The sequence below is a fragment of the Schistocerca piceifrons genome, chromosome 2 (genome assembly GCF_021461385.2).
Source record: "Schistocerca piceifrons isolate TAMUIC-IGC-003096 chromosome 2, iqSchPice1.1, whole genome shotgun sequence".
NCBI classification, from domain to species: domain Eukaryota; kingdom Metazoa; phylum Arthropoda; class Insecta; order Orthoptera; family Acrididae; genus Schistocerca; species Schistocerca piceifrons.
The window spans coordinates 740,074,595-740,102,131 of record NC_060139.1 but is presented as its reverse complement, the minus strand read 5'-3'; the positions used below and the strand labels follow the sequence as shown (position 1 = coordinate 740,102,131).

Sequence of the window (27,537 nt, the reverse complement as noted above, 5' to 3'; positions counted from 1 at the left end):
CATCATACATTTTTTCAATTTCTTCGTCATCTGCAGAGCTAGTTGGCATATAAACTTGTACTACTGTAGTAGGCGTGGGCTTCGTATCTATCTTGGCCACAATAATGCGTTCACTATGCTGTTTGTAGTAGCTTACCCGCATTCCTATTTTCCTATTCATTATTAAACCTACTCCTGCATTACCCCTATTTGATTTTGTGTTTATAACCCTGTAGTCACCTGACCAGAAGTCTTGTTCCTCCAGCCACCGAACTTCACTAATTCCCCCTATATCTAACTTCAACCTATCCATTTCCCTTTTTAAATTTTCTAACCTACCTGCCCGAATAAGGGATCTGACATTCCACGCTCCGATCCGTAGAACGCCAGTTTTCTTTTTCCTGATAACGACATCCTCTTGAGTAGTCCCCGCCCGGAGATCCGAATGGGGGACTATTTTACCTCCGGAATATTTTACCCAAGAGGACGCCATCATCATGTAATCATACAGTAAAGCTGCATGCCCTCGGGAAAAATTACGGCTGTAGTTTCCCCTTGCTTTCAGCCGTTCGCAGTACCAGCACAGCAAGGCCGTTTTGGTTATTGTTACAAGGCCAGATCAGTCAATCATCCAGACTGTTGCCCTTGCAACTACTGAAAAGGCTGCTGCCCCTCTTCAGGAACCACACGTTTGTCTGGCCTCTCAACAGATACCCCTCCGTTGTGGTTGCACCTACGGTACGGCTATCTGTATCGCTGAGGCACGCAAGCCTCCCCACCAACGGCAAGGTCCATGGTTCATGGGGGGGTCCAGATGAATAACAAACTAAAATTGGATCATTACATATGCTAACCAAGAAGCTCAGTTAAGTATGTTTTGCTCTTGCAAGTATCACTCCCTACATTGCCCTAACAAAAGGAGTGTTGACTTGTTTTGCATATTTTCAATCTCTTTTGTCTTTTGGGATTGCCATGTGGGGCACTGCACCTAAAGTCAACATTTGCAGAGGACTCATTAGAGATCTAAGGGTTGTTACACTCACTTCTCAGTACATGTATTCTATAAAAATATTTGCTGCTGATAGTAAAAATCAGTTTTGGCTGAAATGGGATTGGCACAAGAGATATACAAGGTACAATAATAATTTTTATGTAGACTTTACCCTGTTGCCACAATACAGTTCCAAATGGAGCTTTCTCCTTTGATGCAAAGGTCTTTAACCAACTTCAGTCTAACATAAAGCAAGAAATTATCAGTCTACAAGAAAATTAAAAAATCTACCTTATAAGCTACTCCTTTATATAGGGACTGATGACCTTAGCAGTTAAGTCCCATAAGATTTCACTCACACAACTCCTTTAAATTATCAGATTCAAGGACCAAAATTTCTGTTAGCCAGATGGAAGGCAGCAAAGTTTGTTTTAAACATGCATAGCAAGAAGCAATGTATTTTAAACAAGGCTCTGTCAGTAGGGACAGATAGGTAACAATTTTAGGCAAACAATATTTAACTAATAAAGTAAATAAGAAGGTTTCTTTTTAAAAAGGTCTGATGGTCCATGAAATTAAAACCACAATGAAAATCCGAAGAAGCTTTGCGCAGATGTGTTGTGCTGTGTCACTAGCATGCCCGTTGATCACGTCATGTCACACTTGTCACTTCTGACACAGTGAGCCTAGAACAATAGAGTTTCTTACCAGTGCTGTCATTTGATCTGTTCATGCTAAGGAGTGCAAGGCAACTGAAATTCATTGTGAAATGTATAAGATGAAACTTTCACGAGTGACAGCAAAGTGCAGCAATGGTGCAGGAACTTTGAAGCAGGATGTAGAGTTGTTCATGATGCAGGCAGTCAGAGAAGAAAGTGTGTATCAAACACTGATCTGACTCAGTGAGAGGATCAGGAAATTTGAGAAACTCAGCAGTTCAAAATTTCTATGTTTAATGATCTGTTTCCCAAAATTTCAAGATCAATACGCTATACCATCACAAGTAAGAGACTTCAGTTCTGCAAACTCTGTGTGACATGAGTTCCCAAGATGCTGTCCAGCCATCACAAAACACAGTGAATGTCTTAACGTTTCCCCAGTGCTACCATGATGAAGGAGAAGATTTTTTTGAACAAAATTGTCACAGGGAACAAGATATAGTTCCATTATGAAAATAAAGAAATGAAAGAGCAATACAAACAGCAGATGCGTTCTCATTCCTCAAGTAAACCAAAGAAGTGCAAGTGAACCTTCTCCAACAGAAAGTGTATGGCTACGGTGTTCCACGACCAAAAGGAGTTTTGTTGGTAGAATTCATGGAACATGACCCAATCATCATTACAGCCTAATACAGAGTGACTCTTCAATGCCTACAATGAGCAATTCAGAACAAGTGAACAGGAATGTTGTTATCAGGCCTCGTCCTGCTTCATGAAAATGCTTAGACACACAATGCAGTTGCTACAGACACACCCTTGTAACATTTCAAAGGGAAGTGTTTGATCATCCAATATATAGCCCAGACTTAGCTCCCTCTGAAGCCCCTCTCTGCTAAGATGAAACACTGGCTAGGAGGACAGCATTCTGGCAGAGCCAATGAGCTGCAGACTAGTATAGAGAACTGCCATCTATGATGAGGGTATTGGAAAGTCTGTACCACACAACAAAAAATGTCTAAGACAGAGTGGCAACAGCATAGAGAAGTAGCTGGCGAGTGTGGCTAAATGTTGCAAATAAAACACTTTCGATTAATGTGGATTCCATTTTGCGACTGATCAGAGGGGTGGGTAGAGGGAAAGAATTGAGGAGAAAAATATCCTTCATGTTGAAAGTCCAACAGAATATAAACAGCTGCCATTTAATATAATCAAGAAAGTATCGGCATTCCTCAAAGTAGTGGCTTTCCTTGTAATTACTGTGCTGTATTTAGTTGGCATATGCATAAATAGTACTAACCACCATCATATTGTTAACAGAATTTATAGTTTATGTTTCTTAGTACTGCTTTGCTTTTATTAATGAAAAACTTGTCTCATTCCACATCCCTGAAGGTATTACTTTTTGATAGTATCTGCAGAACACTACGGATGAATTAATGAATACACAGTACTTTGGTGGTAGTGAATCCATTAAGAAGAAAATAAGTCCGAAGTAATTGTGAGTAGGAAGAGATAGATTTATCTTGTTTTTGTCCAAATTGGTAATTTTATGCAGCTTAAAACTACCCATTAAGCTGGTTAATAAAGTAAGACTTATGTTCACAAATCAGTCAGTACTATGGAAAATGTACCTCACTGTATCAAATGACACTTGTAGTATGTGCTGCAGACCACTAATATAATACTAAAAGATTTGTGTCATGTATGTAAGAAGTGCAGCTATGGACTCAAAATACTGACCAAAGTATTTTCAGTATCACACAAGAACACAAGTACATCTTTAACTACAAGTACAAGCTGTGTACACCGTTAACCTGTAAGTTTGCAAGTCTCAGACCAATGTTCTAAATATTAACAATGATATATTTACCTGGATGACAGCGATGGCATGTACTGCATATTACACTGAAAGCACTGGGGAGTCACACTGGTCCATAATTACTAACCAGCCACCTAAACTCATGGAATGTACAACATGCCCCCAGGTCCTAAATGCAAGAATTTTTTATTACTTAAATTTTACAAGAAGGCCACTATTTTGTCCATTGCCTTTCAGCAGATGCAAAAATCTACCAGTTCATGCCGGAATAGGCCAAATCGTCATCAGCAATGTCACACTGCCAATCAAATCATGCCACAAAATCACATGACTAGTGAGACAGATGGCCCTCGGAACCACGGGCACAAAATGGAGCTCTCTTCTGTTTTGAGTCACAGCCAGAACAGACTCCAAATGGCTCAAGTCTTCTTTAACTTTTCAGTTTCCTTCTCCCCGAAACTGGATCTGGAGCTACTGGAGTTACCTTCTCACACTCCACTTAACAATACTCATCTGGTAATCCCCCTAAAAAAAAATAATTAAAAAAAAAGTGATACAGTTTCTTTTTTATGACTATGAGTTTGTTGTTTATAAGACCATGCTGCTTTTAAATTCTGACTATACCCTTGTCTTCCAAGCAGGTGCACAAACTGGCATCAGAAGTGAGAGGCCAGATTCACCTTACTTTTGGCTTTGAGGTACAGCATACAATTTATGAAGACATGTGTGGTTGTCTTAAACCTCTATGCATACTGTCAGGCCTCAACACTGGGGTACAGAGAAAAAGTGCTTAACACAATCAGTCCAAGCTATCTTCCACACTCTACCTAGTGCAGCCACTACTGCTGCAGCTGCATGAGGCTGTTCAGAATCACCTGCCACCATTATTGCTTTCCCACAAAGCCAAGTCATGAGTATGGTGACCCATCAACATTCCCACACCGGATACTTCTATCCCATTGGTGCCCAAAGCTGCCATGCCATTCATTGATCAGTAAATGTAAGTCACTGGTGAAACAATATAGGTTGCTGTGAACTGGTGCCGAGGGTTGTTTTTTTCTTTCGTTTTCATGTGTATAGGGGCTCCCACAATCAGGTCACCAGGATAACTGGATATGGATCAAGAATTGCATGCAAGGATGGAGAAACTCCAGGTCAAGAAACAGAGTTGCAAAGGAGCCTTAATGAGGTATTATTGAACATGATACCACAAAGCGACACTGTCTTCGTAGCTAGCCTTGTTTCCCCATTCCAGAATATCTAGGAATGGTTCATTACTGGCATGTAACTTATGTTGCATTGAGTTCACTGGTTCCCACTTTCCAGGGTACACCACACAAAAATGTACACTCTTCATTATAAAATTTAATGGGTGTAAGGAAAATGTCTGCACAGGATGACAAAGTGTTAGTATGAGTCGGGAACCTTAAGTTGCAAGGAGAGCCTCACACTTATGTAAGTCCCCTGGAAGGGCTGTGAGATAAACAAGGCATTTGATGTCTGTACAGATGGTGTAGTGGATAGATACAGAGATATTGATAGCATTAGCTACTGTAGGAAAAAGCTTTCCACCCTATACCAAAACTCTGGTAAGGATTTGGAGCACTGTGATGACTGAATAAGACCTGTGTTATGTTGCACATATTTACTGGAGAAAAGTAATGAAGTACTGCTCAATGAAGCAAAAGCTTACTGTGTGGACATATTTGTTCACAGGATTCACTCACATGTAAGTGCTGAGGTGAAGTGTGCTTTGCCGTGTATACTATGGGAGTCCATACAACTCGCATTGCTATGAGAGAAGGTCCAAGAATTCTTCCAATCTACCACCAGGGTGAACCCAACAAGACATGCATTCATTACTGAAGTGCATCATACCCATTGCAAACACCCAGGCCACAAGGATCATGAGTGTCTGGAACCAGAATGTGCCCACTGTAGAAAATTTTGAAATGAGAGTTCAATTTTATAACACTCCTCCACTAACCAAATCAGTTACTGAGGTGCTTGACTGAGTGTGTTCAGGAATGTGAATACAGGAAACAAAAACTGTTCTGCAACTGCCCCTGACTTCTCTTCCGCAAATTGAATCCAGTAAGAGACATATGGCACACTCTAGAGGCAAAAGTAACTTTGCAACGCAAATTCAATGGTAGATGGTCTACCTCTATCATTGATACAGGTGCACAAGTAAATGTTTTTTATGTTCACTCTACTTACAGTTGGAGGTCTGTATAAGTTAGAATTGGAAATGTGTGGAAGTACCAGCTCACATCCAAAGTAGTGTAAAAGTATGAAAATTTTTTATGCCATCTTTGATGACAATTTTCTATGCCATTTTCAAAGAGCAATTAACTTCAGAACACAGAAAAACCAAATAGGGAGAAATGTCCACCCTTTTTGCAGTGTCCCCTCTATACAGACATGAGGGAGTCTGGAACTAATGGCCACATTCCAACAACTCACTAAACTGTGTACTATAGTGCTGAAGTTACACAAACTAGAGAAAACATTAGGCAATACCAGAAAATAGTTTGGTTGGAAATGAAGAAATATTTTTCACAAGGAGATGTTTTCTTAGCAGAGAACTATGGCGTTTCACCCTTAGAGTAATACATACATCAAACAGTTGTCAAACTGTAGTCACATTGCGTAAACAGCTTGCACTGAGAGTTTCAAGTCATATGCCATCTGCATTCATCCTCCAGACACCAGGTTCTCAGAACTCCACAAGCGGGAACTGGTGTTACAACATGTAATTCGTTCTCACCACCCATCTGGCCTTAATTTACATTAATTTCATGAACTGCAACGTTTCTTACACAGTATAATTCCTTTCTTCACCTCTTTTAGTTCTCTATATTTCTTATTTTCTTTCTTGACTATTTTTACCTACCCTCCACCGCTACCACACACAATACATTTAGATTTTGCTCTTATTAACTCTTTGTCAGTAATATCTGACTTGCTTATTATCCTACCTTCCACCCTTAAGCCCTCAGGGTATCAAATATCATCCAATGCAGACCCCAATAATCAGTCTTCTCTTCTCATCCTGTGTGGTATGTGTTCCCTGCCCAGGGCTCTGGTCAATTTTTCCAAACTCTCCCCATTTCCTAAACCTCACCAGTCTCTTTTTCTTCCCCTTCAACCATTCTGATAGAGAAGGTGCCACTGGCTCTGATAGCTTGCACATTTATTTAACCCTTAAATATGTTTTCTCCTGATGCCACTTAGTGATTAGATTTTTTTCCTACCCAATTACATCAGTAATTTTCATTGTTTCATTATCACTTCATGACATATTCTTGAATTTTACTATTTTATTCTCTAAACCACTCTGGATGATGCTGAAATGTAGCTTGCAGTTTCCTGTAATGCTCTCTACCCTCTTTATTCTCAGAAAACAGAATAATATTAGAGTAAGCAGTACTAATATGTGTAAGATCATATGGACAACTGAGTTAAATGATTTTTTTAAGAACATGAGTTTAGAATAATACAGTGGACAACAGTCTCCTTGCAAATGTCTGAATACAAGTAGATGCAACAGCCAGAGGCTCAGTGTATCTCTACTAGCAAAAACAAGTTCTTCTGAAAGACGAGAAAAATCAGCACATATTGAACGAGAAGCCACAGTAGACAATGAACATCTGTCACTGGTGGACATGAAGAAAAAATGCAAGGACTAATGGACATATGAGGGTTGGAACTTTAATAGTGACAACTATTTATTTACAGCTCATACAAAATAGATACATGTTTCAAAGTTTTACTGACCTACAAAGTAGTCGCCAGCATTGTGTATAACTCGTTGCCAGTGATGTGGAAGTTGTAGGATTCTCTTAGCAGTGCCAGTTGTGTTGACAGTTCAAGTGGCACAGTCTATTGCCCGATGAATTTGTAGCAGTTCTGAAGCGAATTTTGTGAAGTGTTTGCTTCAGTTTCGAAATCAAGTTGAACTCACGAGGGTTTAAGTCAGGGGACTGCAGTAGGTGGTATAGTACTTAGCAGCCCCATCAGTCAAACAAATCAGTAACAGCTTACACTGTACGTGCTTGAGCATTGTTCTGCAAAATGATAGTCAGGTCCTGCAGAAACTGTCATCATTTCTGTCTCTAAGCTGGTCGTAGGTTGTGTTCCAAAAATAAACAGCATATAGACAGAAGTGGTGACACTTTCTGCCAGACCTGACCAACATTTTGCAGGACAATGCTCAAGCAAGTACTGTGCGAGCTGTTACTTATTGTTTGACTGACGGGGCTGCTAAGTGCTATACCACCTACTGCACTCCACTGACTAAGCCTTCGTGAGTTCAACTCAATTTCTAAACTGAAGGAAACATTTCATGGCATTCACTTCAGAAGTGCTACAAATTCGTCAGGCATTAGACCACGCTGCTCAAACTGTCAACACAACTGGCACTGCTAAGAGTACCTTACGAATTCCACATCACTGGCAATGAGTTATGCACAATGCTGGTGACTACTTTGTAGGTCAGTAAAACTTTGAAACATGTATCTATTTTGTATAAGCTGTAAACAAATAGTTGCCACTATTAACATTCCAGCCCTTGTATTTAGCAGAACTCTAAATTATTATTAGTTAGTTGGGAAGATTCATACAGTAAGATGTTTTCCTTACTCTCTCCTTCAACATCACTTCGCTTACCACCTCCAGAAGTATCTCAACTGGTTAAGATGTAAGAATTTTTGACATTTTTCACAGACACAGGGGATATAGTTTAATGCTTCATTTTGCGACTTACACGTTTTGTTCATTAACCAAAACAGATTTAGTTGAAAACCCAGTGAAATAATCAACAATGCAAACAGCACTTGCTGAAAATTATTATGTTGACTAGAATCTTAATTCACTGAAACCAGTCTACTTTCTCAAAACTAAAAAGGTACAGTTACATCATCTGGGCTTTTTTCATTTTGTATGGTACAAGACACAATTTGTACCTTTATTATATTTGCTATAATATGATAGCATTTTCGTTGTTTAGAAAGACTTCCAAATCTACACATTTTGAATGGCCCATCTAGCATAAAAAATACTAAGGAAACAATAATGGAACTTCATGGATGGGGCAATAAGCAAAATAAAGGGATGTCAACCACTCACCTTCACACTAGCTTCCAAGTGCTAGCACTTTTTCTAGCAAAAGAACAATTGCCCACACACATAACCTCACAGATATCCAACGCATGTTCCTATACTCACAAGAGTTTGTGTTTGAATTTCTTTGTGGTCGTGTGTGTGTGTGTGTGTGTGTGTGTGTGTGTGTGTGTGTGCGTGTGTGTGCGAATATGTACTTTTGCTATCAAAAAAGCTAGTGCTTGAATGAACACAACTGTGAATGATATTTTCTGTTACATGTTTCTGTGCTCTGCACACTGATCCATTATAAATAATGTGAAGTTATATTCTTTGCGCATTATGGAGTACCACAGTAATCAGTGGATAACCATGAACAAGAAACAAAGATAACAAACATCTCCTGCACAAAATACAGTAAATTTGAAAATATGACTGTAGATAGATACCAGAAAATATGCACAAGACTTACCACCCATGCCTGAACTTCGTTGGCCCTGCATCAGCTTCATTCTCTGTTTCATCATCTGAGCTCGTTCTTCCATATCCTAAAATTAAAATAATGATGTGCTTAAATGCAAGTGAAACTAAAAGAAGTTCAAAGCGATCAAGTAGTGCATGTTACATTTTTAACCATATGTTTGGTTACAATTTCAGAAAAATGTGGAAACATTGAAAGACAAAATGTCTTCGTCTAGAGTTTTTGGACTCCCTCCTCTCTACGAATTTTCACTGCAAATAATAAATGTAGAAAACTCTTCACATTTTACATTAAACATCACAACATTGTATTCTGTCTACACTCTACAAATAGAGGTTTCATTCATAACGGGTTTGGTAAATTTTGGTAGACAAAGTCCCTTAACTGCATTACGTAATCACACGCTGCCCCAAGCCTCAGCCACAGTAAGATTTTTCTTTAACTTTGTTGCACATTTTTGAATGGAGCAACAAATACACATATCTCTACACTTTCTTGTCACTTGTGAAATTTTTCCTTTTTCCATCTTAGGTATTTGGATTATGTAAATATCAAGATGTGAATACTTCACTCGATCAGCATTTTCTTGATTTCTTTCTGTGTGTGGAGTTACTTTGGAAAAATGGAATGTGAAGAGTATAGTGCAACAAATAACCATAGTGACGCTGGTGTCTTTCTTGCCTAAGCCATATCAGCCAAAAATATATTTATATTTTCATCTATTTACAGTACCTTTGTTTCAATATATTCCCACAAATTTTGTTTTCTTTTTCTGTTTCTCTTGGAGTTAAGGAGATCATAAAAACACAGTACTGTTTTCTCAATGGACATGAATCTTTGCCCTGCCAGCTGCTGCAGTATTATAGCTGATGGCCAGCAACCACAAGAAGATGGAATCTGTATTTCAAGAGCATCTTCGTGTTTTCTTATAATAACAAAAATAATTCAGATTTAAAAGAATTGTAAATGTGCTATGTAATTAATGTAATGGAAATGCTCAATCTGCATTGGATTCTGACTGATTACAGAGGTAGTAGGCACTGTCATGATTGACATAAAAGCTTTTTGGGTCTGTAAAATAACTATCACTGAATAAAACCAATGATCAGAACATGTATGCATTGCCCTCCCTTTAGGTCTACTAGTGCACTTTTGCACTTTGCTGCCCAGGAACCATTACATTTTGTCATGTTCTCCTGGAGTAGCCTTTACATCACAATATTGAAAACCATTGATATTATTGGTCTACTGTGGTGGAAGGAGTTGGAAACTTTATTAGAGTGATTTCTTCTGTTTGAAGGAGTTGGGATCTATTGTTGTTGTCTATTGCCTCTTGCAATAACAGCAAAGATTGACAGTCATTGGAAAATTGGGTTTAGAATCCTGTTTTCTTCAAGTAGGACAGGAGTCTCACAGTGGCAGTTTTCACTGCTAATGCCCGATCTTGAGTTGTTTGTGTGGCCTGTTGGGTTCATTTGGCTAGCAGCCAAGCTGGTGCAAGCAAAAAAGCAGTCTCTCTGTTCATATAATCTTCAGCAGTGACATACATCAGGGAGCAATAGTACTACATTTGGCTCCCCAAGCTCAGTAGAAGATACATGATGAAACATAATAGACCTTAGATCACAAAGTACACCAGTAAACCCAGAGGAAGACCACTGCAATCACAGCTGAAATTTAAGATATATTTACGGTATGAATGGGACAATGCCTAGATAACTTTGGTGTTATGGCGTCTGGAATCTTGCACCCAGCAGATTCCAAACGCCAAATTTGTTTACAAATGTGGCAGTATACATGTGATGTGTTTTGACAGTGAATAGGAACCTGTGACAACTGGAGGTACTCTATTTTACTTATTTAATGTTTACTATTAGATATCAGTTTAATTTATTGTCAGAAGAAATCAAAAACCATGTTCTGAAATAGTGTCTTGTTTCTCCACTAGGCAGTGCCACAAGTTCCTCCAAAAATTGTAACACAAGACACACACAAATGTAATACTAAATAATGTAAATCCACCTAATGACGGAGGTTTAAACCTTTGAAACGTGTCATGGAAATAAATAAATCGGTGACTGGTAACAGTAAACTCGTTGTTTCATTTAATATATGATACTTTTGTAATAGGCATCTTAGCAGTATACTCTGTGAGATATCAATACATGTGACTGCATAAATCACATCATTTTTAGTAAATTAAAAAATTATGGTGTTACAGGAAATTCTGCTAAATTGTTCAATTTGTACAAACAGAAAACAATGGTCATAATAAGAAAATGTCTCCTGCTGGGAAGTTCTCACTTTTAATCTCAACAGGAATTAACTATTTGTGCTATCCCACAAGATTGTCTTAGTGTCACAACATCTTTCTCGTGTGTATTAATGACCTTCCAGCAGTAACATTATCATCTAACATATATTTTGTTTCAAGGTGATACATACATTACAATAAACACCCAGTCAAGTATAGCTTTTATATCTTAATTGAATTTGTCATAAGTAACTCGTGTCTTTTTCAAACCATTGGATCAATTTGCACAAGAAAAACTAAGACTAATAAAAATATTCCTAAAAACTTATATAGTTTTTTATGAAAGTAACTGATATCTACATCTTCCTTTAAATGTTTCATCACTGATTTCAATGTCCAATTTATTCATTTCGCAATGGTTGGATTTGGTCTGATTCACAAAAATGTTGTTTTGAAGTGGATACATAATTGGATTTTCAGTAGTAAGGATTGTTCCATTTCCAGGGTGTTCTCTTCTCTGAGCTATGCAATTAAAAATTATCATGCCATGCGCATATAGTTGAAGTTTATAAATCAATTTTGTGGGGAGTCATTACATGAAGAATAGGTAATATTTGCCTAAATATGGAATATTATGGTGTCATCTTATAATAGAGATCTGTAACTGATTAAAGTTAACTCAGCTAGTATATCTAAACTGTTTTCTATTTGTCACATGAAATTTCACAAGCCACAGTACATTGACTGACAAATAAAGTGAATAACCTAGGAGACATGATGAGATGTCCATTATTATTATTATTATTATTATTATAATGGACATCTCACCATGTAAGTTAGTAAATGTACGCAACACTGGCAGATATGAAAATCATTAGAGTTGCAGTTCTCTTTGACAAGTACAGATGCCACTAGATTGAATCTGTGTTGTTACCAGGATTAGTAGGCAATAAACAGGTCATTAACAGCATCAGATAAGGGCACAAAGCTGTTGCATACTAGTGCGAGACAGGGTTATCTGCATCTGACACAGTTTACTACACAATCCTTCAGTGCTTTTCACAGTGCATGAGGTATCTGTGGAAGCTGGTGTTTCTTTGGCGATCCGGAGTTTAAAAGGTGCCTCAATGTGGGTCTCCATTTGGCTCACTGGTCAAATTGTGCAATGTTCAGATTTGTGTGGTATTCATATGTGACAGTGGCACAACACTGGACTACATGAGAACATAAGGACTAGCATACACATCGTCAAGGTTCAGTTAACCATATCTGACATCACAAGAGAGGATCACCACAATGTGCACAAAGCACCGCATAACCCTTTCACATCTATACCAGCCAATGGAGAAAAAGTAATGGACACCCTGCAATACTGAGAAAAAGGCAACCGATGGATTCTTATGATATGTTCAGTATATGATAATAGCATTGTGACTGACTAACTTAGATACAGAACATGCTGGGCATTACTGACTCACTTAAATGATTTCATTTAAGATAAAAGGACTGAACAGTGAATTTCAATATTATATAGCAGCTGACACATGAATGAAGTTCATCATTACACTGATAGTTTAAAAGACATGTACATTATTTACAAATGTACATCCTATTAACAATGGGACTGTTCCTGTATCCAACTTACAAATCTAGGTAGCGTACATCACCCTAAAATTCTTCACATATAATTGAACTGCACGCGGTGACTAATGAATAACATGTATTTGTGACATTTGGATCTCATTTAAAAATGATAGTCAATAATAGTGTGGGAAATAATTACTACATATCTGTACCTTTACTACACGATCCTTCAGTGCTTTTGGTAGCGCATGAGGTATCTGTGGAAGTTGGCGTTTCTTTGGTGATCCAGTAGGCGTTGCAGTGGCAGACCGAGAGGTAAATCTTGGAACATATGCGTGCGATGGGACAGCGGATCCATGGTAATGCATTCTGTTGAACATAAGCCAAATACTTCATTAAATACTTCATTTACTTCATTACACACTACAATGAGTTAAATTGAGGTACATATAAGTGTCACATTGCTGAACATAAGTAACCACTAGCTATGATATTTGGATATAATGAAGTGCCTAACGCCTTGGTTTCTGATGCACAGATTCACAGAATGAGTTATTTGGGGGAAAAAAGGGAGGGTAGGGGGAAGAGGAGGGGGAGGGGAAGAGGGAGAGGGAGAGGGGGGGGGGGAGGTATAGTGACATAAAACAGCATAACAGTTCATATATATATGTTGAAGCAAATGGTTGGGTTCTTTGATCTGTTCATGTTTTCTTTGTTTCCTTGAGGGAGAGGTGCAAGTAATAAGAAGACTAAGCACTGCCACAGACTAGTACCCAAAGGAGAGAAGAATGTTGGCACCTAACAAATGACAACTGTAATTTGTTCTCATTTGGTGTAACTATTAATTTAAAACTGTTCTCTAGAGGTAACAAACATCCATGTATTCCACATAAACTATAATGGCTTAAATTTTCAAGGGCTCAATAGAGGTATGATACAATATAAATGTTATTTTTTCATGAAAACAATAATAATAATGGATAATATTATCAGGCAATATGAATAAAATAAAAATAAAAAAGGAAATTTCATCTAACTCTATCAGATTTATCATTAAATTGGAAAATTACTTCGCTTTCTCCACTATGATCATATGTACTTACTTGAACACCATCTCTATGATATCTACTTTTTTATTTCATATTCCATAAAGTCAATTGCAAGAAAATCACTCCGATGTAGAACTGATATATTATACACACATTATACAGTGTCCTCCTGACAGTCATCAGGCTCATTTTCTCCAGTGTTTCAATAGATATCTGCAATCTCATTTTTACAAGATGTAGCTGGACTACTGTTCACCTCACCTTACACATGGTACCCATTATCAAAACAAAGCTTTGGTTTGTTTCCAGTTAGAAAATGATTTCTAAAACCAGAATGTTATATCCCCATTTGATTGAGCAGGCCTAAATTAATCTAGGGTGATATTTGCTTTATCAATATGTTTTAACAGGGACAGTAAAACATGAAGAATAACAAGTAATCCAGCAGGAACAGCACAGCCTTGGCTTCGATGACTGCTACCATCATGCAGCAGTACTGCTTAGTCACTGCTGGAGTACTGGAATACTCTTTGTGTTTTACTGTTCCTGTTAATACATACAGATAAATAAAAAAAAATAAAAAAAAATAAAAAAACTCTTGCTTCAAAAATAATTTTGTTTTTAACAGGAAATGAACTGACACTTTTTGTCAGTGCATGAAAGACATGATGAGCAGTATTTGTTGGAGGTGACTCAAGCAACACACTGCAAAAAGAAAATTGCAGAGATCTGATAGAACATCAGAGAAAATGTGCCTGATGACTGTTAAGAGGGCCAACTGGTATACTGTTATATACAGACATGATTTTACAGCCAAATTTCTGCAGCAATAATTAAATGAATATATACCAAACGAAAGCGTTGGCATGTTGATAGACACACAAACAAACACAAAGACACACACCAAATTCAAGCTTATGCAACCAACGGTTGCTTCATCAGGAAAGAGGGAAGGAGAGGGAAAGACGAAAGGATGTGGGTTTTAAGGGAGAGGGTAAAGAGTCACTCCAATCCTGGGAGCGGAAACTTACCTTAGGGGGAAAAAAGGACACTGCTTGTGTCTGTATATGTGCGGATGGATATGTGTGTGTGTGCGAGTGTATACCTGTCCTTTTTTCCCCCTAAGGTAAGTCTTTCCGCTTCCGAGATTGGAGCGACTCCTTACCCTCTTCCTTAAAACCCACATCCTTTCGTCTTTCCCTCTCCTTCCCTCTTTTCTGATGAAGCAACCATTGGTTGCGAAAGCTTGAATTTTGTGTGTGTGTGTTTGTGTTTGTTCGTGTGTCAATCCACATGCCAACACTTTCGTTTGGTAAGTTACATCATCTTTGTTTTTAGGTATATTTTTCCCATGCGGAATGTTTCCCTCTCTCTCTCTCTCTCTCTCTCTCTCTCTCTCTCTATATATATATATATATATATATATATATATATATATATATATATATATATATATATATATATATATATAGGCCACAACATCTTGATAGATGATTATTGCAGTGTCTGTGTGTTTATGGGTTGCATTTTTTCATATGACTTGTCAAACCAATGGCCGCACGGCATCTCTTGCCACAATTGTCACAAGTGTATTTGGCTGCTGAGGCAGGAGCACTGGTAGCATTGCGAAGTTTTTTCTGCCTCAATTTGTCTAAGAAGCCTTCATCATGCTTCGAGATTCCAGATGATATATCATCACGCCACCCTGGTCTCATGCTAGCCTGTGCCTCTCATCTGTTTGTGTCGATTACAGGAGTGCTTGAACCTCAATACAGGACGTCCTACAGGTCTTTTGGCTATAGAGATCTCTCCAAGCATCACCTCACGTGGTAATCTGTCAGGATCCATACGGTGGACGTGTCCCAGCCAGCGGAGTCGTCTCTGCTTCAAGATAGCTGAAATACTGTTGCAGTTAGTTTTAGATAGCACTGCTTCGTTGGTCAACCGGCCCTTCACGTTACTCCGAGGATGGATCTCAGGCACTGCATGTGGAAAGCATTAAGGCGACGTTCTTGTTTGGCATAGGTAGTCCATGTTTTCGATGCATACAAAAGGATGCTGAGGACGCAAGTTTGATATACAAGAATTTTGGTGGTCAAAGAGAGTTTGTTGTTTTTCCAAACATGTGTAGAGAGTTTGCCAATAGTTGTTGCAACTCTTCCAATGCGAGCATCAATTTCCTTGTCAACAGACATGTTTGATTCTATAGTAGATCCAAGATAGCGGGAGTTATCTACGACTTGCAGAGTAGTGCCATCTAGTGTGATATTCGGCTTTGTGTTAGCACCCTGAACCATAATTATGGTCTTACTGCTGTTTACACTCATCGAGAATAGGTGGCACGCATGACTAAATCTTGATACTAGCTCTTGCAGCTCTTCTGTGGAGTTCGCAACAATTGCAGCATCATCAGCATACAGGAGTTCACGAGCGACTATCTCGTAGCGCTTTGTCTTACTCTGACATTGAAAAGCCTTCCATCTTTCCTAGTGTGCAGATGTACTCCAACATTGCAATTCTCGAATGCCACTTGGAGCAGACCCGAGAGGAAAATTCCAAAAAGTTTAGGTGCCAACACACAGCCTTGTCTTACGCCACAGTTCATACTGAATGGTTTAGATGCACTGCCATCAAAGATTACAGAGCCACGCATATTGTCATGAAAAGATCTTATTACAGACAGCAAAGTTGGGGGACATCCAATTTTTTCCAATATGCTGTAGATTCCCTCCCTACTGACGGTGTCAAAGGCTTTGTTGAGGTCATCAAAAGCCACATATAATGGCATTCTGTGAATATCATGTCACTTGTGGATCTGCCAGTTCGAAATCCACACTGTGACTCAGGGTAGATCCGAGCAGCCAAGGTTTACAGTTTCTTCAGGATTATCCTTGCATACACCTTTCCAGCAATGCTCAAGAGAGATATTCCTCTATAGTTGTTACATTTACCTACGTCGCCTTTTCCCTTATAGATTGTTACTATATTTGCATCTCGCATGTCTTGAGGTACTGTGCCTGCAATTGGATTTGATACAATGTCAGCAAAATGCAATCAAGTTTGATGATTTCTGGTGGTAAGTTATCACGGCCTGTACTCTTGCCTAGCTTTAGACTTTTAAGTGCGAGTTTTAATTCATCAATAGTGGGAAGATCATCAAGCTCAGACATAACTGGCTAAGTTGGTTAAGTACCCAAAGCTTCTGAAGAAATGTTGACCTCTTCTGAGTATAGTTTAGCATAGTGCTGCACCCAACTATCTAGCTGCTGGTTTTTATTGTTGATTGGGTCTCCATTTAGATCTTTTATTGCAGCGAACTTCCTACTTGTTGGTCCAATGGCCTTTTTGATGCCTTGACACATGCCACTATAATCTCCTTTGTCTCGGTAGATCTGAATAGTTTTACAAAGGTTGGTCCAATATCTATTTGTGCAATGGTGAGAAACTCGTTGCAGATCTGCTTTGCAGGCCTTGTATTCAGCTATTGCTCGTTGGTCTTTAGGATTATTCATAACACGTATGTGACCATTACGTTTCTTGTCTATATATGGACGCAACTCACTTTCTCATTCAGTAAACCAGTCACTTTGAGCCCTACCATGCTTCCCAAATGTTCCGAAAGCTGTCTGCATAATATTTTCTTTAGCTAGATGCCACATATTTTCGGCGCTATGTGCAGTTATAAATTGCTAAGGATTCAGTTTCATCTCAATTTCTTCACTGAACTTTCTGTATAGCGCATCATCTTGAATGGCTTTGGTGTCGATCTTCACTCTTCGACAAATTCTCTCAGCTGAGTGAATCTTCTTTGGTGTGAACCGTGATTTGGTCATAACTAAAGAGTGATCAGTTTCACAGTCAGCACTGTGATATGTGCGGGAATTGAGGACATGACGTAGGTCGCTTCTTCTGGTTACAATTAAGTCGAGCTGATGCCAATGGCCTGAACGTGGGTGTTTCCATGTTACTTTGTGCATGTCTCTGTTCTGGAAGTAAGTGTTTGTGATGCAGAGAGAAAGAGAGGTACAAAGTTCCAGCAGTCACTGACCGTTCTCATTCATATTTACAATGCCGTATGGGCCAATGCAGTCAGTCCAGTTGTTTCGTTTGTTCCCAACCCTGGCATTAAAGTCTCCCAGTAACATGAGTTTATTTGATATAACACGTCTTTGACTTCAGGTGGCGCTTTCATAGTGGGAGCATATGCAGAGATTAATGTGATGGGGCCTGATGTTGTCTTTAATCTCAAAGTTGTTAATCGTTCAGACATAGATTTTGGTTGTTCGCAGCAGCTGAGAAGACTGTTTGGCACTGCAAAGCCAACTCCGTGTTCACATCTTTCTCCAATTTCTCTCCCTTTCCAGAAAAAGGTGTAATTATCTTCACACAGGCTGCCTTCCCCAGAGAGACGAGTTTCCTGTAATGCAGCCACATCAATGCGAAGACGCAGGAGTTCTCTGTCAATTATGGCTGTTTTTCTGACTATAGGGGCAGCATCTGTAGGAGTGTCATAACCGGGTATCATAGTTCTCACATTCCAGGTGGCAAATCGTGTTATTGAATAGTTGGTTTTGCTCATATGAGCTACTTTATTGTTGTTTTTTCCAGGTGCCTCAGTAATCCACCTTGTATCAAGCACTGCGAGATGCTTGCTGCTCCATACACCCATAGAAATGCAAGGTGGGGGACGGACTGGTACCTTAGTGGCTGGGGGCTGCCCAGCTTGAGGCGAGCGGTAACCAGTCAGTTAGCCCCAATGGGCTATCCCACTGACGAGAGTCACCCCTGGCGCCTGCACTTACGTCCCTCAGCGCAAGGCTTAAAACCGGTAACTGCGACTCCCCGTGTTGTTATCCGCACCTTTGCAGGCACAGGCGGAGTGTCCTCTCCACAGGCACTGCATCACCTGGATCGTATTTAAAAGCCATGAATTTTCCCAGCGTTCATAGCTTTCTCTTGACCCAAACAACTGTTTCCACAGGAGTGACGAGTCACTACGTGTGGAGTTGAGTGGATTGCAGGAGTTTCCGACTTGTTCAGGTTGAACCCTACTGTCGCCTACGGTACTCCGGATCCATTGCCCCATCCGCCAAGCATATGCACCGTAACAGAGATCTCCTCCCCTGCCACAACTGCTGTTAGGGACTTCACCCACAACCTTGGGCTAGGGTCTTGCATCAAACCCTGCAGAACTGGGGTGAGAGAGATAGGAAACTGAAAGACACCCTCAGGCCTCGAAACCTAATACCATTGGGGTCGAAAAACAAGAGTTGGCCAAGGGAGGCCGACAGGAAAGAAAACAGGAGGGGTCTGACACAAGTAAGTGGAAGCAATGTCAGACTCAGCTTGGGGCCCCACGGATGCCACCTGCGAACTTCTAGATGAAGTTCCCTGGGGACAATTAAATGAAAAATGTGGTATTAATCAAGTAATATGTTAACAAAATTTACAATTTTTCATGAATATTATAGGCATTCTACATCATGGTAAAAATGGCAGTAAATTATAACCTTAACACCCACAGGACACTGCAGTGATGATAAACAGTTAATTACATCGCTATACGTACAAATGCTAATGTACTGGGTGTTCAGCAAAGGATTCACAGATTTAAAAATTAAATATCTTGAAAACTAAGATTAATAGATGAGTTCAACAAAAGGTATGTTTATTGTGAAATCTGTAAGAGTTGTATACAGAAATTACACAGAAGTTTCAAAATGGTTCAAGAAACAGATGGCACTGCATACCATGGAGCTCATACAATATTGGTGTACATAATTAAACTCACCTGCTGCAAGCAGTCTTTGCAATTACATCACTATCTCTTCAAAATGTTCACCACTCACAGTACGGAGATGGTTATGTAGGTTCTTTCAATGACCTACACATATAAATAAATATTTGCTCTGTCTCCATGTGGTAAAGATATTGTAGAGACGTATGATTATATCTATGCTGACAGAAAATTGAAGAAAAGAAATAGCAATTATTTTATGTAATTAATTTGTCTTTTTTAACTCACCAAGGTGTCTATCTGTTGGTCTTCTAAGCATTGTATAGCATGGTGAGATGTTTCCGATGGACAGTGTCTTTCAATATCCCCCACAAAAAAGTAGTCACAAGGAGTCAGATAAAGGTGAATGTGGATGCCAATCCATCCCTGCACCAGTAAATTTGCAATAAGTCATGTCTCAGTATTGTATTAAGTAAATGTTCTAATATGTGGGGCTTGCAAGCATTTCATTTTACTACTGAGCTATGTTTTAATTTCCTTCTCCTGATGTGACAAGGATTTACATTTTAACATTCAGCTCTTCAGAGAGGAAATCAACTCAAAGAAAGAAAGAATAGCCACACCGGCATTATTGTACATCGTTGGGGAGAAAAGGTAAATACCAAGCCACAAACCAAAAAACTATAGGAACTAACATTCAAGTAAAGTTTCAGAATTGCCACAAGGTTCTTAACACGTATGCATCTATAACTGCATGCATTTCTGGGAAGACAATTTTTGGTGTGGCTTCCCAATAATTGATGCATATATCTCTCTCCCCAACCAATACATGGTGCAAACAAACAATGAAATTTGCCACCACATCCTGCAATATCTCAACAGAAACAAATTCAGATGCCACACAGATCATCAATTCAAGCTTGTATAGCATGGTGAGATGTTTTTGATGGACAGTGTCTTTCAATATGCCCCACAAAAAATAGTCACAAGAAGTCAGATAAGGGTGAATGTGGATGCCAATCCATCCCTGCATCTGTAAATTTGCAATAAGCCAATGCAATAACTCTATTCCTGAAGTATTCATCAAGAATGTGAAACACCAGTTTGGTGCAATGTTGTCTGGCCCCATCTTGCATGAGCCACTCAGTGCCTGGTTGATCCAATGCTAACTGCGTGGTGACAACCAGTGTCAAGGTTTAAGATAATGATCATTAGTGATCACTTCTTGCGTGAAAAAAGGACTAATAGTGCCTCTGCTGCATACCACAACTCAAATGGTAACTTTGGTAGAAGAATGTGGTTTCGCTTCACACAAATGTGGATTTTCAGAACCCCACACTTGCCAGTATTATTTACTCACAACTCCATTCAGGTGCAAATGTTCTTCATCCATGAACCAGGTGCAGCCAACATCAAATCCTTCATTATCAATCATTGTGAGAATCTGGTTCCCAAACTCAGCCCTCGGTTGCACGGCTCATGCAGATATGGCCTGGTGGCTTTGGATTTTGAATGGAAACATGTGTAGGCTATGTCTCAGTATTTCCTGTACACTGTAGCACTTTAGACCAGTCTCTGCTGCAATTCTTTTGGTGGATTTCCTTGCATGTTGCTGAATAATTGCAGAAATCATGGCAGCATATACGAGAGTAACTACAGTTTGCTGGGGCCTATATTCCCCACTAGATCATCAGCCATGCTGCCTGTCATTGTAATTTGCTGAAGAGCTTGACAACAGTTTTTTCACTGGGACCTTCTGGAGAATTAAATCATATTTGAAAACTATGACTTGTTGCTGTAGAACTGTGTTCTAACCTCTGTTATCGCAGTACCAGAAAAACACGTTGTTCTATGGAATGCACAATTTCAACATCTTCCTTTGGCATACTAACCCCCTTTCATATTATGGTGGACTGAGCTATGGCACACTATTTATATGCACTATGTATTGTGATTACAGCACCATCTGTCAACAGATTTTTGAGCGTTTTTGAAACTTCTGTATTAAATTCTTACAGCTTTCACAAGGAACAAGCTGTTAATTGCACTTTTATATTGATCTTAGTTTTCAAAATATTTAATCATGAGATCAGGGACTCCTTTGGTGAACACCCTGTATTATGGTAACAGTAGTCATAGTTTTCAATTTTCAGTATGTAGATCAGTAGTGATACCTCACAGCTAATAAAGTACTATGTGATACCAAAAAAATCCTGTGCTGAGTAGGACTTTTATAAAGAAGAGAATGTATTACAAATTTTTTGAATTAGGACAAACCATCACTAACAGGTTTGACATGAGCTGTTAAAGCATTTCTTTATGAGTCATGCTGGGGATTTTTTATATGTCTAGATAAATCCTGTTTAATTCATAATCATACTCATGATAGGCACTATTTTATGTGTAATGTATTATTCTATTACAATTAATGACACAAATGAGAGAAGGCACTGTCATAGCATTGTAAAGATTCTTAACTGTTTTAATAAATTCTGCAGAAGTGTCTGCAATGGGCTATTTTCATGATTCTGAGGACCCTAATTTGAAAAGTAAAAGCTTTATTAGTTTGAGTCAATTACTTCAGGATTTAATGCTGTACTTCATAACTAATTTTGTACATGTTTGCAATCAGACAAATAGAAAATGCTACTGAGTTCAGTCTTTTATATAATTCTAAAAAATGTACTGTGCTGGTGGGCCTGATATCAATATTTAGTACCAGTAGTTGGGAAGAATCTACTCTTGCTATTTCTTCATCTTTAAATTTTATGGCCACATAATCTTGTATTTTTTTGTGCTCTGTGGAATCATATAAGATGTGTTTTGTTGACATCGAGAGAGGAGGGGGGGGGGGGGGGTTGTGAGGGAAAAGAGGGTGGGAGGTCATGCAATATACACCTATATCTTTCGTGGTTTGTGTTAATAAATATGTGATCTGGGTATATCTGACATTGTCAGAATAGGACAAAATGATTGTAAGCAGATAATCAAATGTGAAATTTTAACTTTATAAACTTTCTACGAATTTTTTTAAAATTTTCAAAACTTTTCTGTTTGTTGTCTCAATCAAATTTAACATTAAAATTTTATTACAAAGTGACGACCATTTTCTATAGCTTAATTATCTTCATATCACATGCAGTATTATAAATGTACTAGCACTGTACAAAATTGTTGCATTGTCCATAACATTGTTATTTTAAATCTTCAGATAAACATAACGGATTTCACGTGAAGCTTTAAAATAAGAATGTTACAGATGATGCAATGGTGTTCTACACTGCTAGTGAATTTATAATATCACATGTGATCTGAAGATGGCAGTCAAGCTACCAACACTGGTCAACACTTTGCAAAAAAATGTAATGTTACATGTGATTAAGTGATTAACATTGCAAGATCACAGGTTAACTTAGGCATAAGATAAGCCATCACAAATGTGAAATGCTGGTACATTAATAACAAGTGGAACTATCAGAACATTCAATGCAAGCATGCAAACATGTATACATTGTGTTGCACAGGTGCTGAATGTCATTTTGTAGGATGGAGTTTGTAACGGAACATATTAAAGGCTTTACTTTAATGAAGTATGCGATATCCTCCAAATTCAACCAGTTTAACGAGTATTTATGATTATAGAAAAGTGATTGTGTATGTTAACAATGATTGCACAACATGTCTCCATAAACAGTCAACCCATTAAATTATACTGAATAACTGACCCACACAAAAGTTAATATCACTTGATCACTGATACAGCAAATGTCATCATGTAAAAACACTAAGTTTATCTTAAATAATTAATATGAAGTACGAAAAATAGTGGCCAACTTAGGTATTTTGGATCCGCTTAAATAAAAATCACCCAGTGAAACCTATTTATTCACTAGGAGCGTTTTCACTCAGTATTCACGTAATCAATCCTATTTTAGACGAAAACCAATGTAATTCTTAATAATTCATGTTACTTACTTATTTATGCAAATTAGAGAAGTCAATTGACAAACTTCTAAAAAACGGCCTTTTTGTAACAGAATTATTCTGTCAAGTCAACAAATCTGTCTGTCATTTTCATAACATGTTAAATTATGTCACTCGATGCAAATTAATAACTTATCTGCACAAATTATGATAACAGATGTACATGTGACTTATAAACTATAGCTCTTTTTAGTATTTCTTTGACAATGTTATAAATACAAGTAGCAAGAAGGGTCGGGGGAGGCAGTCGGAGCGTCACTTTGATAAAGTGTGTTTGTGTGTTATTGTTTGAGGTGGATAAACAATGCAAAGAACATGTAAAGGAAGTACTACTTTGTGTTGTGTCATGGTCTTTGGTGGACAGTGGAATTAAGATGGCCACCAGAGTAATAAATATTTGAAGTTTACATATTTGTTGGTTTCGCTCGTTCTTTATCATCAAAAGCACATAAAAAACACGGGACCTCATGTTTTTAACCCTAGACAACCAGATTTAGAGCCAGCATCAGCATCGAGACACAGCAGTGATCCAGCAAGCAGCAGCGATTACTACAATGCATTTTAATGGTGCCAACCTAACATCAAGTGCTAACAAGCTCCATAAATTGGAGTGAAATAGTGCGATTATGGCAATTCGGAATATCTACGACTAGGCGACCATTACAAGTTCCATACTTAGTGCACTTGTATGGTCATTACAGGGAATGAATGGCAGCACAAAAGATCAAATCACCAAACTGATGCACAAATTTAATGTCAGAGTGCATGAGATAACCATGAGAGTGCTCCTTCCTTCATACAAAATTGCACCCCAGACCATAACTCCAGGTGTAGGTCCAGTGTGCCTAGCACACAAACAGGTTGGCTGCAGGCCTTCAATTAGTCTTCTAACCAACACATGGCCATCACTGTTACCAAGGCAGAACTAGCTTTCATCAGAAAACACAACAGACCTCCACCCTGTCCTCCAATGAGCTCTCACTTGACACAGGTCGCAAATGGAGGTGGTCTGGAGTCAGTGGAGTGTATGCTACAGGGCATCTGACTCAGAGCTGTGCTTGGAGTAAGCAATTTGTAACAGTTCATTGTGTCGCTGTGGTGCCAACTGCTGCTGCAGATCCAGTATGATACACCAGAGCCATACACCAAACATGATGGTCCAGAGCCCAGTCTTCTTGCAATCAAACATTAACATGACCACCGCTGCCAGCAGTCAAGTAACATGGCTACATTCCTGTCAAGTCTTTCTGTAATATTGCGGGAGGAACATCCAGCTTCTTGTAGCCCTGTTACACAATCTTTTTCAAAGTCAGTGCGATGTTGGAATGGCATCCTTGTCACCTTAAAGGCATTCTGAACTAACAACAACTCACTACACCCAATCACAAAGGTAACTAACGCTCATGACTGCCACAGCATGTATTTAAAGCAAACCTGATTTGCATCCTCATAGTGGCACTAACCATGCCACTTTTACATGACTGATGTGAAATTTTAATAAAAATTATCTTCAAGAGGTAGAAACACACCTATCAACTTTTGTTTATGGCACAACTCCTTCTTGGTGTTGCAATTTTTTTCCCATCAATGTATGTAATCAGAGAGTAAATTTTTACACACTGCTACAGGTATACAAAACAGAAAATTTACATCTGAAAAGCAAATGTAAATACTGATGTAAACAAAGAAGAAACTATGAATGGACACAGATCAGAAGTGAGCTTCATCTGCAAGAAAAGGGCACTAAAGCAAAGAGCTAATGCTGAATAATTGTTATGAAGCAATACTTCAAAATAGAAGATAGGTGCCAAGCACCTGGCCCCTGGAACAAGTTGAAGCAAAACACCATACCATATGATGTGAATTAAAGTATCTGAAGAATAGGAAGAGACAGGATAACATCAAAGTAATTGTTGGAAGAGTACCTAGTTCAGTGTTGATATATGGTGGCTTCATGCAGACTACACTGAAAAGGATATATAGTTCAGAAGTAACTGAGTTCTACAGTGCACTTATAAAAACAAATACCATGTTTCTAACCATGTACCAGGGGCCAGAAACTCACCATATGAATTGTAAATCCATTGATTTCCTGTTACATTTTCTTTGTGCAGAAGCCTACATTTCTCAGTTTGAATTCTAAATCCACTGTATTATCATAGCCATTTTTGATGTCTCTGTGTTGATTAGTCCAAGAAGGAATGGGACTGAAATAGAGTATTGGGACTAGTTATATTGTTCCTACAAATGCTGATACTTGTCACCGTATTAGCATTGTCGAAGGTTGTAGGTAGAAAGAGATCTGGCTGTTTTGTCTCTGACTGCTTCCTGTTACTTTTCATTTTCATATGACATGGACTTCTGACAGGAAGTTTGAGTAACTCTCAGCATTATTTGTAATACTGAAATTGTATCTTTTGCTGTGAGATCAGTGGAACTTCAGAACACTGACAACTGCATTTATACAATGTATTTAAGACCTGATAGAGGCCCTCCCATTGCTGTGCTTGCACATACAAATGTCAGTGTAATTCCTTTATTAACATATGTCTGTATACATTAATGTGACTGACTCTTCTTGACTAATAAAACTTATATATTTTGTTATATTCTGCTCTTGAGTCTTTTCTTTTTCAGTGAACACCCAACAACAACTACCACCAACAGGATGATGGACACCAACAAGCTCAATGACCCTGAAAGTTATGTTCCCAGTATTGGTATCCCAGTACCGGAATCCAAGATGCTATTTTTATTCTTTTATTTTTGGGAATTTACATTACTGATTTACTGAAAATGTCACCATAAAGAAAAAGACTGAATTCTGAATCCTATTTACTCATTTAAATAACCTAGCAAAAGTCTATAGTCTCTTAAGAATAAAGGATACATAGCTCTTAAGAACAAATGCAGGAGTAGGTTTAATAATGAATAGGAAAATAGGAATGCGGGTAAGCTACTACAAACAGCATAGTGAACGCATTATTGTGGCCAAGATAGATACGAAGCCCACACCTACTACAGTAGTACAAGTTTATATGCCAACTAGCTCTGCAGATGACGAAGAAATTGAAGAAATGTATGATGAAATAAAAGAAATTATTCAGATTGTGAAGGGAGACGAAAATTTAATAGTCATGGGTGACTGGAATTCGAGTGTAGGAAAAGGGAGAGAAGGAAACATAGTAGGTGAATATGGATTGGGGGACAGAAATGAAAGAGGAAGCCGCCTGGTAGAATTTTGCACAGAGCACAACATAATCATAACTAACACTTGGTTTAAGAATCATGAAAGAAGGTTGTATACATGGAAGAACCCTGGAGATACTAAAAGGTATCAGATAGATTATATAATGGTAAGACAGAGATTTAGGAACCAGGTTTTAAATTGTAAGACATTTCCAGGGGCAGATGTGGACTCTGACCACAATCTATTGGTTATGACCTGTAGATTAAAACTGAAGAAACTGCAAAAAGGTGGGAATTTAAGGAGATGGGACCTGGATAAACTAAAAGAACCAGAGGTTGTACAGAGATTCAGGGAGAGCATAAGGGAGCAATTGACAGGAATGGGGGAAATAAATACAGTAGAAGAAGAATGGGTAGCTTTGAGGGATGAAGTAGTGAAGGCAGCAGAGGATCAAGTAGGTAAAAAGACGAGGGCTAGTAGAAATCCTTGGGTAACAGAAGAAATATTGAATTTAATTGATGAAAGGAGAAAATATAAAAATGCAGTAAGTGAAACAGGCAAAAAGGAATACAAACGTCTCAAAAATGAGATCGACAGGAAGTGCAAAATGGCTAAGCAGGGATGGCTAGAGGACAAATGTAAGGATGTAGAGGCCTATCTCACTAGGGGTAAGATAGATACCGCCTACAGGAAAATTAGAGAGACCT

At 38.5% G+C, this 27,537-nt stretch overlaps 1 protein-coding gene across 1 annotated transcript in view; it reads right to left on the bottom strand.

Annotated features, from left to right (window-relative positions):
• The window catches only part of LOC124775814 (regulating synaptic membrane exocytosis protein 2-like), a 966,162-nt gene that overhangs the window by 596,007 nt on the left and 342,618 nt on the right, over positions 1 to 27,537 (bottom strand). The window contains exons 13-14 of the mRNA XM_047250647.1: positions 13,083 to 13,239; positions 9,024 to 9,099 (exon numbers count right to left, since the gene is read on the bottom strand). Coding sequence (XP_047106603.1) covers positions 9,024 to 9,099; positions 13,083 to 13,239 — 233 coding nt within the window. The remainder of the gene's footprint in view (positions 1 to 9,023; positions 9,100 to 13,082; positions 13,240 to 27,537) is intronic.